This window comes from Chrysochloris asiatica, unplaced genomic scaffold (genome assembly GCF_000296735.1).
Source record: "Chrysochloris asiatica unplaced genomic scaffold, ChrAsi1.0 scaffold00014, whole genome shotgun sequence".
NCBI classification, from domain to species: Eukaryota; Metazoa; Chordata; class Mammalia; order Afrosoricida; family Chrysochloridae; genus Chrysochloris; species Chrysochloris asiatica.
The window spans coordinates 2,787,100-2,801,503 of record NW_006408532.1 but is presented as its reverse complement, the minus strand read 5'-3'; the positions used below and the strand labels follow the sequence as shown (position 1 = coordinate 2,801,503).

The 14,404-nt window shown below is 35.2% G+C and overlaps 1 protein-coding gene across 1 annotated transcript in view; it reads left to right on the top strand.

Annotated features, from left to right (window-relative positions):
- Positions 1-9,988, top strand: part of SCAI (suppressor of cancer cell invasion) — a 146,409-nt gene extending 136,421 nt beyond the window's left edge. Inside the window, exons 16-18 of the mRNA XM_006834760.1 lie at positions 2,412-2,585; positions 2,775-2,875; positions 9,825-9,988. Of these exons, the coding sequence (XP_006834823.1) occupies positions 2,412-2,585; positions 2,775-2,875; positions 9,825-9,971 (422 nt within the window). The 3' untranslated portion in view covers positions 9,972-9,988. The remainder of the gene's footprint in view (positions 1-2,411; positions 2,586-2,774; positions 2,876-9,824) is intronic.
- The last annotated feature ends 4,416 nt before the right edge of the window (positions 9,989-14,404 follow it).

The window sequence follows — 14,404 nt, the reverse complement described above, 5'->3', positions numbered from 1 at the left end:
ATGGAACATTTAAGAGGAACACATAAGCAGCACTTGAAGGAAATGGATGAAATGATATTTAAATGGATTTGAATAATGTACAGAATTAGTTGGAAATGGAGGTATGGTTGAGCAAAAGTATCTCAGCAAGAAAGTAGCATGTAGTAAAGTATCCTGGTGTGTGCTGCAAGGTCGGTTTGAATTGTAAGGTCAATAGTTCAAACTCACCAGTCGCTCCTTGGAAACCCTAGACAGGGTTTAAGTTGGCACCAATTCAACAGCACCTAGCACCAACAATAAAACCCTGAAGTGAAAGAGTTTTTAATATATTTAAAGACATTAAGGTTGTTCCTTCTCATTAAAGAGTATAGAGTTTGGTTGTGTAGCTGCATTATAAAAAAGTCTTTTAAACACAGAGGTATACTATGGAAGGACATCCAATAAACTTGTGGACAATGAATCAGACAAGGGGCATTGATGTAAAGAAAGATGGTAGTGACTGACATTAGAGTACAATGGCTGGGTGGTGGTTAGGTACCACTCTTGGATCCAACTCAGTGACCCTGTATAGGGTTTCCAAGGCTGTAAATCTTTAACAGAGCAGAAAGCCTCATCTTTCTCCCTCAGAGTGGCTGGTAGATTTTAACTGCTGACCTTGAAAGTTAGCTGCCCAGCTCATAATCCACTACGCTACCATGGCTGGGCAGTGGTAGTATGCCGTGAAGTCAGTTCCGACTTATAGCGACCCTGTACAGGGTTTCTGAGGTTGTAAATCTTTATGGGAGCAGAAATCCTCATCTTTCTCCCGCAGAATGGCTGGTAGTTTCAAACTGATCTTGAGGTTAGCAGTCCAACTTGTAACCACTACGCTACCAGAGCTCCTTAGCTATAATATAATAACTAACAGGACTTGTTGATGGAGGTGTGGGTTAGGGTTAGGGTAAAGATAGAAATAATGATACTTGATGAGAAACAGATTTGCAGAGAACAAAAGAAGAATTTGTTTTCAGTTTGTTTTACTTTTTGTTGGGAATTGAGTGAAGGTTTACAGAGCAGATCAACAGTTTTACATTCAACAAATCATATACTCTGTTTCCTCTCAATGATTGCAACACCCACCATGCAAAAAGTTATTTCCCGTCCTCTCTGAGGTTCTTATTTCCATTCCATCCTCCTTCCCTATGCTTCTGAACTTTGTCCTTGGTAAATGTTGCCTTTTTGATTTTAAATGATTGACCATAACATAGTAAGCATACCTTACTAGTACTGTTGTCTCCTATCTACTGATTGGCTGAAAATTGGGCTACAAGGATGAGTTCTGTTTGAGACCTGCAGGGTGATTGAGGTCCACAGTCTTGGGTTCCTCCAGGTCTCTTTCTGACCAGTAAACCTGGTCTTTTAAAATTTGTTTCAGTTTTTGACATAGTAATTTGAGAGGTAGGTCTAGATCAGTATTATCTAACAGAAATATTATGTAAGTCACATGTATAATTTAAAATGTTGTCGTTTTTGCTAAGTGTAACTGGGTTGGTTCTAACTCATAGCGTCCCTATATAGAATTTCCAAGGAGCAGCTAGTGGATGTGAACCACTTACCTGCAGTTAGCAATCCAGTGCTTATCCTACAGTGCCACACTATATTTTAAAAAAGGTAAAAAGTAACAAGTAAAATTAGTGTTAATAATGCATCATTTTGTATGAAGTCTTTGAAATATGTATGGTGTATATTTCACACTTACTAGCACATCTCAATTTGCACTAGTCACATTTTAAGTGGCCAGTAGCTACTGCAGGACAGCATGGTTCTGGACTAAGGAGATTAATCTAGGTTGAGAGACAGAATTGGGAATCATTAGGAAAATAGAATGAAATCATTGGAGTAGATGAGATGAGCAGTGTGTTCGCCCAAAGAAAGAAAATGCTGATTTTTAAAGGGATAAACATAGAAAGAGTAATTGTCAAGGGAAACTGAAGACAATTGGCTGTGCTAGTATTTACCAAACATTTCCATCATAAATTGTCTGTGGTCCAGCATTTTCTGTTTGGATAAAGTTTGTTAGTTGGGCAAAATGGGCTAAGGAATATGTTCTTTTCCCATTTCTCTTAAATTTTGGCACTTAACAACAACAACAATGTTCAGCATTAGAGAAACATGAGGCTTTCTATTCCCTCAAAGATATATGTCCCTGGGAACTCTATATAGGGTCTCTCTGTGAATCAGAACCAACTCAATGGCACACAACAACAACAACAGTGTTCCACAGAAAGTAACAGGCCCAGGCTATGTTTTTGTAGCTCCATGTAGCATCTACTTTGTTGAACTATAATTTGATATAACTTTAATTTTATAGGTTGTCAGTATATAAAAATAACTCCTCAACTGTGCAGCTTTTATAAACCTGTTGTCTATATATAACATGTTTGTTATTACAGATCAATCTCAACGAGGTAGCCTCTTCACTCTCTTTTTGAACAATCCTCTAATGGCCTTCCTATTTGTCTCTGGATTATCAAGCATGCGTAGAGGCCTATGGGAAAAATGTCAAGAATATCTTCGAAAAATCAACCGAGATATTGCCCAGCTACTGACTCATTCACGTTCAATAGGTACCCTATTAATCTAACTGAACACTTCACAGAATGTATTGTTATGCATTGATCTTGTTACTTATTTTAAATTATTTGAATTTTTAAAGGTGTTTGTCCCAGGCGGGAAAATTGAGAAGGTTTTCCTCCCCTTTGACATCTATTTTCCACTTGGGTTTCCTTTTACTGTCACCTTTATTCTCATTACAGATCAGGCATTTCTTCAGTTTTTTGGAGATGAATTTCTTCGCTTACTTCTCACAAGGTTTATCTTTTGTTCAGCCACCATGAGGATGCACAAGATTTTTCGGGTAAGCAAGGAATGTCATTAAAGATCAATTTTACCTTTTAAGTTAGGCTTTTAATAATTATGTATTATATTCTACCTGTACTGAATAAAGTTTGAATAGATCTATAATTATATTTTAAAATTAATATTTCAGGTATAAAGGTCAACACTGTAAGTCATATCTCAGTATCTCCTCACCAGTCAAGATGTAGAATGTTTTCATTAACTTTGAGGCCCTCTATAGATCCTCTTTGATTTTAACCCCTTCCCTCTTTTATTCAGATGAAACTGCCATCCTGAATTTTATGATTATCATTCACTATTTTTTATATTTTTGTCACATGTGCTTGTATACCTACACACCTTACTGCTGGATACATGTTATATGTTGTCTTTTCTAACTTGTTTTTTTTCACTCCTCCTGTAAAGATTTACACCCTCGGAAACCCTGTACAGGGTCGCTATGGGTCGGAACCGACTTGACGGCACTTAACAACAACAACATTACATACCTGAGATTGAACCATGTTGATGACTATAGCTCTCATTCATTGCTTTTCACTGCTATATTGTTGGTAGGTGCCATTAAGGCAGTTCTGATTTAGCAACCTTATCCACAACAGAACAGAACACTGCCCAGTCCTTTGCTATCTTCATGGTTGTTGTTGTGTTTGAGTCCATTGTTGCTACCACTGCATCAATCTGTCTCTTTGGGGCTCTTCCTCCTTTTTGTTTACCCTCCACTTTTCCAAGTATGATATCCTCCAGGAACTGGTTCCTCCTGACCCACAAACAAAAAAAGATGAATTTCTTCATTTACTTCTCACAAGCATGTCCAAAGTACAAGAGATAGCTCTCAACTTCTTCAAGTCTAAGAAACATCCTGGCTATACTTTTTCAAGACAGGTTTGTCTGTAATTCTGTAATTCCATGGCACTTTCAGTGTTCTCCTCCTACACCACAATTCAAATGCATCTATCCTTCTGTGGTCCAACTTTCACATGCATATAAAACGATTGAAAATACCATGGTTTGGGTCAAGCAAACCTTAGTCCTTAAAGTGACATCTTTGCTCCCTAACACTTTGCAGCAGATTTGCCTAATGTAATTTGTACTTTGACTTCTTGAATGCTGCTTCCATATGCATTGATTATAAATCCAAGCAAAATGAAATCTTGATACCTTCAGTCTTTCTCCATTTATCATAATGTTATTTATTGATGCAGTTTTGAGGATTTTTGTTTTCTTTACATTAAGATGCGATCCATATTAAATGCTGTAGTCTTTGATCTTTTCATATTTCAAGACCTCTTCACTTCCAGCAAGCAAGGTTGTGTCATCTGCATATCGCAAGGTATTAATGAGTCTTTCTTGAATTCTGATGTCATACTCTTCTTCATATACTCCAGTTCCTTTGCATACTTGCTCAGCACACAAATTGAATAAGTATGCTGAAAGGATACAATCTTCATGCATACCTTTCCTAACTTTAAACCACTCAGAATATCTTTGTTCTATTCTAACAGCTGTCTCTTGGTCTATGAACAGGTTCCTCATGAGCACAATTAAGAATGGAATGCCCATTCTTTCACTGTCCAGCTTTTGCATGCATATGAGGTTATTGAAAATACATTAGTCCTCAAGCTGACATCTTTGCTCTTCAACTCTTTAAAAAGGTCTTGTACAGCAAATTTGCCTAATGCAATACGTTGTTTGATCTTGACTGCTGCTTTCGTGAGTGTTGATAGTTGATCCAAGAAGAATGAAGTCCTTGACAACTTCAATCTTTTCTCCATTGATAAGAATGTTGTTTATTGGTCCAGTGGTGAGGATTTTTGATTTCTTTACATTGAGATGCAATCCATACCAAAGGCTGTGCTCTTTGATCTTCATCATATGCATGTGGAAGCTGGACAGTGAATAAGGAAGACCGTAGAAGAATCGATGCCTTTGAGTTATGATGTTGCAGGAGAATATTGAAAGTGCCATGGGCTGCCAAAAGATCCATTTTGGAAGAAGTGAAGCCAGAGTGCTCCTTAGAAGCCAAGATGGCCAAACTTCGTCTCTCATACTTTGTACAGACATATTGTCAGGAGGGACCAGTTGTTGGAGAAGGATATCATGTTTGGTAAGGTGGAGGGTCAGAGAAAAAGAGGAAAACTCCCAACGAAATGGATTGGTCAAGTGGCAGCATCAGTGGACTCAAGCGTGGCAACAGTAGTGAGATTGGCCCAGGATCGGGCATTGTTTTGTTCTGCTGTGCATAAGGTCGCTATGGATCAGTACTGACTCGATGGCACCTAACAACAAAAACAACTCATTCTTTGCATTGTTATCCATAATTTGTTATGATTCATACAGTCAAATACCTTTGTGTAGTCAATAAAGGAGTGGTATCTCTGGTTCCATGTCCTTTTCTGAATCTAGCTTGAATTTGATGCAGCTCCCCGTCAATGTCCTATTGCAACCATTTTTTTGGGGGGTGGGGAGGGAGTTGTCGGGGTGGTGATAAGGAGATGTACACAAAAATACTCAGGAGTATACAATCATTTAAACAACCAAGGGGCACATTCTGCAAGCCTGCCTCCTGGCCGCCAGCACTCTGTCCCTCTCTTTCCATGAGTCTAGAGTCCTCATCACTGCCTCCATATCTGGTGTCACTGCTTCTCTGGATAGGGTCCCACATTCTGTTTGTGCTCTTCTCCTGCTACCATTTTTAAATAATCTTCAGCAAAATCTTACTTGCATGTGATAATGATACTGTTTGATGAATCCACCTTGTGTCACCTTTATTTGGAATGGCCACAAATATGGATCTTTTCCAATCAGTCGGCCAGACAGCTATCTTCTAAATTTCTTAGTTGTATACATAAGTGAGAACCTCCAGCACTGCATCAATTTGTTCAAAGGTTTCAATTTCAATTCCTGGTGCCTTGTTTTTCACCAGTTCAGTGAGTACATCTAGAACTTCTTCCTTCAAATTTACTAGTTCTTAATTATATCCTATCTCTTGAAATGGTTAAACATTAGCCTATTCTTTTTGATGCTGTGACTCTGTCTTCATTCCATCTTCTTTTGATGCTTCCTGTGTCATTCAGTATTTTGCCCCTAAAATCCTTTAATATGACAACTCAAGGCTGGAATTTTTTTCGTCAGTTCTGTCAGCTTGAAAAATGTTGAGCGTGTTCTTCCCTTTTGGTTTTATAACTCCAGGTCATTGTGTACTTTTATTATATTTGACTTTTTCTTCTTGAGTTGCCCTTTGAGATTTCTGGTCAACTTTTTGCTTCATCATTTCTCCCAGTTGCTCTTTCTGTGTTCAAAAGCAAGTTTTAGAGTCTCTTGTTATGTCCATTTTGGTCTTTTCTTATTCTTAATATCCTGTCTTTTTAATGACTTTTTGCTTTTTTCCTATATGATGTTCTTGATGTGTGTGGTTAATGGATCAATTCTGTTTTTGAGGTGGTCTGTAAATTCAGGTGGGATGTACTCAAAGTCATATTTTAGCTCTTGTGGACTTGTTTTAATTTTTTGTTTCAGCCTGAACTTGCATATCATCAATTGATGGACTATTCCAGTCTGCCCTTGGCCTTGTTTTGGCTGACAGTATTTAGCTATTCCATTGTCTCTTTCCACAGATGTGGTCAGTTTGCCACCTGTGTATTCCATCCAGTGAGGTCCACATGTATAGTTACCTTGTTGTTGCTAAGTGCTATCAAGTTAGTTATGACCCCTAGCAACCCTGTATAGGGTTTCTGAGAAGTGCCAGCTTTTCAGTTAGCAGTCCAGTGTTTTCCTTCCAGCTTTTCAATTAGCAGTCCAGTGAAATCCTGTAGTGCCACACCTTACATGTTGTTTTAAAAAGATCTTTTTCAGGAATAAATTATTGGTCTTGCAAAATTTTATCATGCAATCTCCAACATCGTTTCTACCGTCTAGGCAACATTACGACTATGTCCTCCCTCTTTGTTTCCAGCTTTCATATTCTCATAACCAGTAATTAATTATCAGTGCATATTTGATCAATTTCATACTGAAGAAGTTGGTAGAATTCTTCAATTTCATTATCACTGGCTTATGTGGTTGGTGCATTAATGTGAATAATAATGGTATTAAATAGTCTTCCTTGCAAGCATATGGTTGTTATCCTGTCCCAGACAGTATTGTACTTAAGGATACATCTTGAAATGTTCTTTTTGAAGATGAATGTGATGCCAGTTCCTCTTCAAGTAGTCAGTCCCAGTATAGTAAGCCATGTGATTGTCAGTTTCTATCAGTCTTTTTGCATTTTGTTTCATTTCTTATGACTTTCAATGTTTCTAGACTATAATTCATACATGATCTTATGATGATACATTTAAAATATAAAGTAATTATATAATAAATATCTATATGCACACCACCTAGATTCTGCAGTTAACATTTTGATATATTTGCTTTTTCACATATTTGTCCTTCTATTCATCTCTCTCCTCATTTATCAATATATCTTATTTTTTTTCATTTTGAAATAAATGTATACATTAATAAAATTACCCCTAAATACTTTAGCTTATATTTACTTTCTAATGTAAAATTTACTTACAATAAAATGAGCAAAATCTTAAGTGTACCATTTGATGGGTTTTTGACAAATATGAGTACATGTACCTGTGTAACTGAAATCTATCAGGTTATAGAAAATACAGTCATTCCAGAACATTTTCTCATCCCTCATCTTTGTCAGTCCCAAACTGAAGGAAAACATTGTTTTAATTACTTTCCCTTTAAGTTAGCTTCACTTAGTCAAAAATGTGAATCATATACTATGGATTATTCTGTGTAAACTTTCTTTGAGCATAATATTCTTAAGATTCTTTCATGTTGTTGTATGTGTCAGTAACTTGTTCCTTTTTATTATTGAGTATTACTCCATTTTATGAATATACAGTGTTTATTTGATCATATTCTTGTTAATGAATACCCGAGCAGTTTCCAAAATAACTTTTAACATTCTTATACAAGTCTCTCCTGAGCAGATATATTTTGAATTTTCCTGTTAATAAGATAGGCATATGTTTAATTTTATACAGACTTGCCAGACCTTTTCTCAGTAGATGTAACATCTTACACTGCCACCAACAATTTCTAAAAGTTCTTATTTGTTGTACATACTTACAAATATTTGGTATTATCAGTCTTTACTTTTCTGGTAGATTTGTAGTGGCATTTCATTAGGGTTCAATTTGAATTTCATATGAATAATAATATTGAACATCTTTTCTTAATGTTTGTTACATAGTCATATAACTTTGTGGATTATCTTTTGAAATCTTTGCCCATTTATTTCATTGGATTGTTTTTGGGTTTGTTTGTTTTTTAATTGAGTTTTGTGATTAATAAGAGTTGCTTCTTTATTTTCTTTTTCGTTCTGTAGTCTACATAAGAAATCGTTTACTATCCCAAAGTCATGAAGACTTTCTCCTGTGTTTTCTAGAAGTTTTATTGTTCTAATTTTTGCATATAGATTTATCATGTATTTTGAGTTAATTTTCTTTTAGAATGTATGGTAAGGGTTAAAGGTTTTTATTATTTGTATGAATATGTAGTTGTTCTAGTACCATTTGTTGAAAATATTATTCTTTTATAGAATAACACACTTTTCTCAAAAATTATACAACCATATATGAAAGGACCTCGAAATGTTTGTGCAAAAAGGGAATGAAAATATAATAGAATTTTTTCCATGAATTTTTTATGTCCCCTTGTACATGTAGATATGTCTAGATGCCAAATTCTGTTCCTTTGATCTATGAATTTTATCTTTTGTCCAGTTCAATACTGCCTTGATTACTCTAGCTTTATATGTTGTTACTATTGTTGTTCAGTGCCGTCAAGTTGGCTCTGACTCATAGTGACCCCGTGCACAACAGAACAAAACACTGCCCAGTGCTGTGCCATCCTCACAATTGTTGTTACTCTTGAGCCCAGTGGTGCTGCCACAATCTCAGTCCATCTTGTTGGGATCTTTCTGTTTTTCTGTGACCCTCCACTTTAGCAAACATGATGTTCTTTTCCAGGGACCGGTCCATCCTGATAGTATGTCTGGAATAGGAGAGATGAAGGTCTAACCATCCTTGCTTCTAAAAAGCATTCTGGCCCATAACAAATGCTGCCCTTCTGATCTCAGATGATTGATTATCTTTCTTCTCTTGTAATATAAACATTTTCCCTTTAAGCACTGCATTATCGCTATGATTTCAATACTTTGACATGTAAGATGTGTTTTATAATGCAGTATATATGTATTATCTTGATGAAACTTTATCTTTTCTCCAAATTATCTCCTCCTTACCTTCCATATTTCTCCCAGTAATTTCCAACTCTTCTGTCTACTATCCATTCTTGAAATTTTACAATCATCTTTGATACCTCCCTCTAATATAATTAATTGTCCATGCCCATTAATTTGATCTCTTCAGTTTTTCTCATGTGTTTTTCCTCTTTTTTATTTCCCTTAAAGCATTTATTTACTCGTTTATTTAAAAGGAATATTTGTTGAAATTCTATATGTGCTAGCATTTTTTGTTGTTGCTCAGCAGGCAGGGATTATGTGGTTTACATAGTGCCTAGTAATGATATTGTTGTTGTTGTTGTGAAGTGCTATTGAGTCAGTTCTAACCCATAGTGACCCAGTATAGTGTTTCCGAGGAGTGACTGGTGAATTTGAACCACCGACCTTTTGGTTCAAACCGGTTTTGTAGTCCAGTGTATTAACCCATAGTGCCACACCAGGACTGCCTACTAATGATAGACCTCAGTAAATATTTGTGGAATGACTTACCAAATGAATATATTAAGTTGAACCATATGAACCTTACATTTTTTTTTAATGTCTAGATGGTCAAATATCAGCAATTTTAGCTGCAAATACAGTACCACTAAGAGCTAATTATGATGTAAACTTAACTTTTCTCTTCTTTACTTACCAGGAAACACGAAATTATCCGGAAACATATCCACAGCTGCCAAGGGATGAAACAGTGGAGAACCCTCATCTTCAGAAGCACATTTTGGAATTAGCATCCATCCTAGATGTTCGAAATGTCTTTTTTGAGAATACCATAGATGACTATTAAAACAAAAACCCTCTTGTTGAAAAATTGTTCATTTGTCACAGATTTTAAATGGTGCCGTTTTCTAATGTAATGACAGACATATACTGGTGTTTGTTTTATTTTTTTAATTTAGGACCACCATTTTAAAAACAAACTGAAAAAATTATTCAAACTTTTAAGGTAACTGTTTTAAAGTGCAATCTTTTAGGTCTTTTAAAAAAACTAGATTAATCTTGGAATTTTCAACTTTAGATTTCAAGGTACGGATACTTACCTCCAACATCTAAAATCCTATACTCAAAGAATCATTATTCTCACCCTGAGAAGAATTAGATCATTTATTTTTGTATAATGAGGAAAATCCAACTCTTATTCTTGGACCTTAAATGTCTGGATTTGGGAAATAATCATTAAGATGAGGCTAGCCAGCATGGATTACTAAAAATCAAGAATAGAGTCCTTCCATAAGAATTTTCTTTTCATTCCACGTTAATAGTTAGAAAAATATGTGATTCTTTGATATATGATAAAAGCAGTTCCTGAAATTATTCAATTCCTTTAAATACTGTCAAAAATTTCAGAAACTGTTGGGATTGATATGCATCTTAAAACATAATCTTTATTGGGAGCTTGATATGATGAATATTATTTGGAAATGTGTGAGTTCTGTGTTATAAGATGTGTGTATATTTTGCTTTGTGATCTTTAAATATTAGGAATTAACAAGAACAACAATTTGGAAGTATTTCAGTTAAAAAATCAAGCTGTTGGTATCATAATATAGTTTCTACAATAAGAAATCTAATTTAAAGTTTTATTTCTGAGATCAAGTTTAAAGACTGTGTTGATGTCCCTTACATATGGTACAGAGTTGGTAATTTTTTTGCCTAGTTGAAATATATGAGACTTAAAAAGTCAGAGATGTTTTTAACTTTTGTTGGAGATAAGTAAATTATTATGAACCTAAAAGGAAGTTGCTTTTCCATTGATAATTTAGAACAAGACTTGTTAAACTTCCCTGTATTTAATATGTTATATTCATGTATCACTTTTTAAATTTTAAGTACGACTTAATGTACAATAAAGGTTTTTTTATTCCCTGTCACCCCCTTCATATCATCAGCAGAATTAGCTATGAAGGCTCTTTTCCCCATTCTCTTTTCAGTCCATGGCATTGAAGTTCAGAAATCTATAAATCAAAATGCTTTCTACCAATTTTGTATACTGGCTCATATTCTACCTCTGGCAGTCCCAGGGGAAATGAGGTGATTGCTTTTGGCCTATTTCCTATGGCCCTAGGGAAATTTTAATGTACAATTATTTTATTTTATAATTAAAATTATTTTTGTTTTGAAGTTCTGGCAGAAAGAATTATTTGTATCTAAAGTATTCATATACCTGCTCCAATTTGCTGGGTTTTCATCTGTTGTTATTTTTCTTGGATTTGGAGAGCTTTGGAGTTTTTTTGTTTTAGTTTTGTATTATTATTTTGTTTATTCTTTTGAGCAACATTTCAGGAAGCATGGGAGAACTTAGCCTGGAGAGAGATTTCTTTTGCTAGTGGATTATGTTTTTATTTTCAGATAAAGACTGCTTTTCTTTTCTTTCAGTAACTTAAACGTAATAGCTTTCTGTCATAATAATGTCACTTAAAGTACAGCAGTAGTCTGTCAATAATTGGCTTCTTGTTCAGTTCCCTTAAAGTTTTGTGACACTAATGCCCCTAACAACCTGTTCTCTGATGCCTAAAATAATACTTACTGTGCTTAGCATTATGCTTACCAGAACACTGGGCTGGAACTAAGAGACCTGAATGCTTTCTATCCACAGTGTTTCCTGGTAATTATCTTTATGCCCTTTGACAACTGTCTTAATGTCTCTGCTTTTTAACACTCTCATCTGTAAAATGGGGGTTGGCCCAAGGTCCTTTCCAACTTTGTGGTTCTGTATTTTAAGTTCTTGGGTCCAAAAGATGTAGATTTCCCATCCATACAACAGGGGAAACTAGAATCATTTTTTTTACATACACAACACTGTCTGTTCTAGATCATATTTACCTAGTTAGTTGTTTTAGAAATTAGTCTAAGGAGAATCTCTCCTGAAAAAATAAGTTTTTGTGATTAGAACCATGTTTGCCCTGGACAAGAAGTCTTAGAAATCACAACTAGAATTTAGATAATATTGCTCTTTGGTGTGGTGCTAAAGGGTAAGCATTAGACCACAAGTTTGAACTGCAAGCTCGGTGGTTCAAACCCAGCATTGGCTCCTCAGAAACTTTATACAAGGGCGCTGAGTCGGAACTGACTCAACAGCAGTAAACGACATTGCTCTTTGAGGTAATAGTAATATAATCCCTTGCTGCTGTGAGCCAGTGACTCTATTCTGACTCACAGTGACCCTGTATAAGGTTTCCAGAGTTTTAAATCCTTATGGGAACAGGAAGCCTCATCTTTCTCTCTGTGTGGGTGGTGGATTTCAACTGCTGACCTTGCAATTAGCAGCCCCGTGTGTAACCCACTACACTATCAGGGTTCCTTGTATAATCGTAGTTAAAAATGTAAAGTAATCTTGAATCTTCAGAGAGAAAAACAAAAATAATGCTAGAAATTTGCAAACTTTTGTTTCCTTTATTTTTTGTTTAAAAAATGACCTTTACCATCTATTATACTCCAGATATTGTTCTAGGCATTGGGAAAGCAAACAAAGTAGATAAAAATTGCTATCTTCATGAAGCTTACAATCTAGTAAAATGAATCAGAAATTAAATATAATAAGTAAGTGAATTTATTTTAGAAAGTGATCAATGCTAGAAGGGAAGTGAAGAGGTGATAAAGGATTTTTTGGGTTGTGTTTTTACAGAAGAACAATGTTTAAAAGAGTGATCAAGTTAGACCTCATTGAGAAGATGACTCTGCTTTTCATGTTTGTTCTGATTTTAGCTTTTATTATGAAGGGTTTTAAGCATATGTAAACTCTGGTGAACCTTCACGCACCCATCACCCAGCTTCTACATTTTAGGGCATTGCTTTAAACCAAGGAAGAAGAAATGTAAAGGACCAGTCACCCAGTAAGCTTTAAGTGGCAGTGGCAAAGTGGTTTGTTTTTAAAATGCATCCTACCCTTTTCATAAATATAAAAATATTTAGCCATTATTTATTTATTGTTAGAATTAATAGAAATCTAAATGTTGACACTAAGAGTAGAGCAGTGGGAAAAGAGCACTTTGTTTTCAAATTGAATCAACTCCCCCTGGAGATTCTGATAGTCTTTCTTAGAATCAAGGTAAACCAAATAGAAAGTACAAAATTGCAAGAAGTCAACTGGACACAAAATTAAGCACAATTGAATGTTTTATTCTCTTGTTATTCATAAGGTTCTAAAGTTGGTAAAGCAACTTTTTCCCACTTTACAGAAGAGAAAACTAAGACCCAAAAGAGCTTTCAGTTTATACATAGTGGTAGAGCTAGAACTAAAGTCACCTTTTATCTCAGCCCAGTCTTTCTGGTAGCTCAGGCTGTACTTTGTATAATGGACAAGAAACGAATAATTTGAGATTTATATTGAGGGACAAAATGTGAACAGTTTTTTTTTAATGTATCAATTATTGAAACCAATTAATCAGCACTAGCAAATTTATGTTCCTGAATTTTTTTAAGTCCAAAAGTCAGGTGTTTTAATCTTTGAGTCTTTAAAAACAAATCTGTTGCTGTCAAGTTGGTGTTTTTCCTTCCTAGAAAGTGGTGCTCTTAAAATCTCTCAAAGCACATAGAATTTATTGTACCCTTTATATCTTTTACCAACATAAGATGTTTTGAAATTGTAAAAACAAAGTGCAATCCAGTTACGACTGATGTTTTCCTGACATAGGCTCTGGTTTGTTTCGTTGTTTTCCACGCTTCTTGGTACTGCCCTTTATTTTCTTCTTACAATAGAATTTCCTAAAACAGCTTAGGTGATTGTACTGAATTTATTTTAGATAAATACAGTTTATGTTTCAATTGTGGAATTTTATCATCTTTCCCCAAATTTAATCTCTGACCCATCTGTTTTAACTACTTTCTGTCTCTGAGAAGGGGTTTGAATACCACTGAAAAAATTGCTACCTTCCTGGTTTACCAGGATTTTCATTTTCAATAATAAAAAGACAACTTTCACATTAAAAAGAAAAATAAAACAAAAAGCCTGGTACTTGTCCACTGAGACTTGTAGTCAGCCCAATATACAGAGAACATTCTAGACTAGAAATAAAGTGCCAAGCTCTGCAAACTTGGCCACTGCCAGTGATTTCAGAATCACCACCCCCACCTTACCCCCCTGTACACACATATACATTATGTGAGCAAAATGATATGATGTGAATATGAATGGTATTATGAGTCTCCTGGTGCTGATATTTTGGGTGTATGTTTGTGTGTGTTTGCAGAGTATAAAGGGTACATACATTGTAAGTTCTT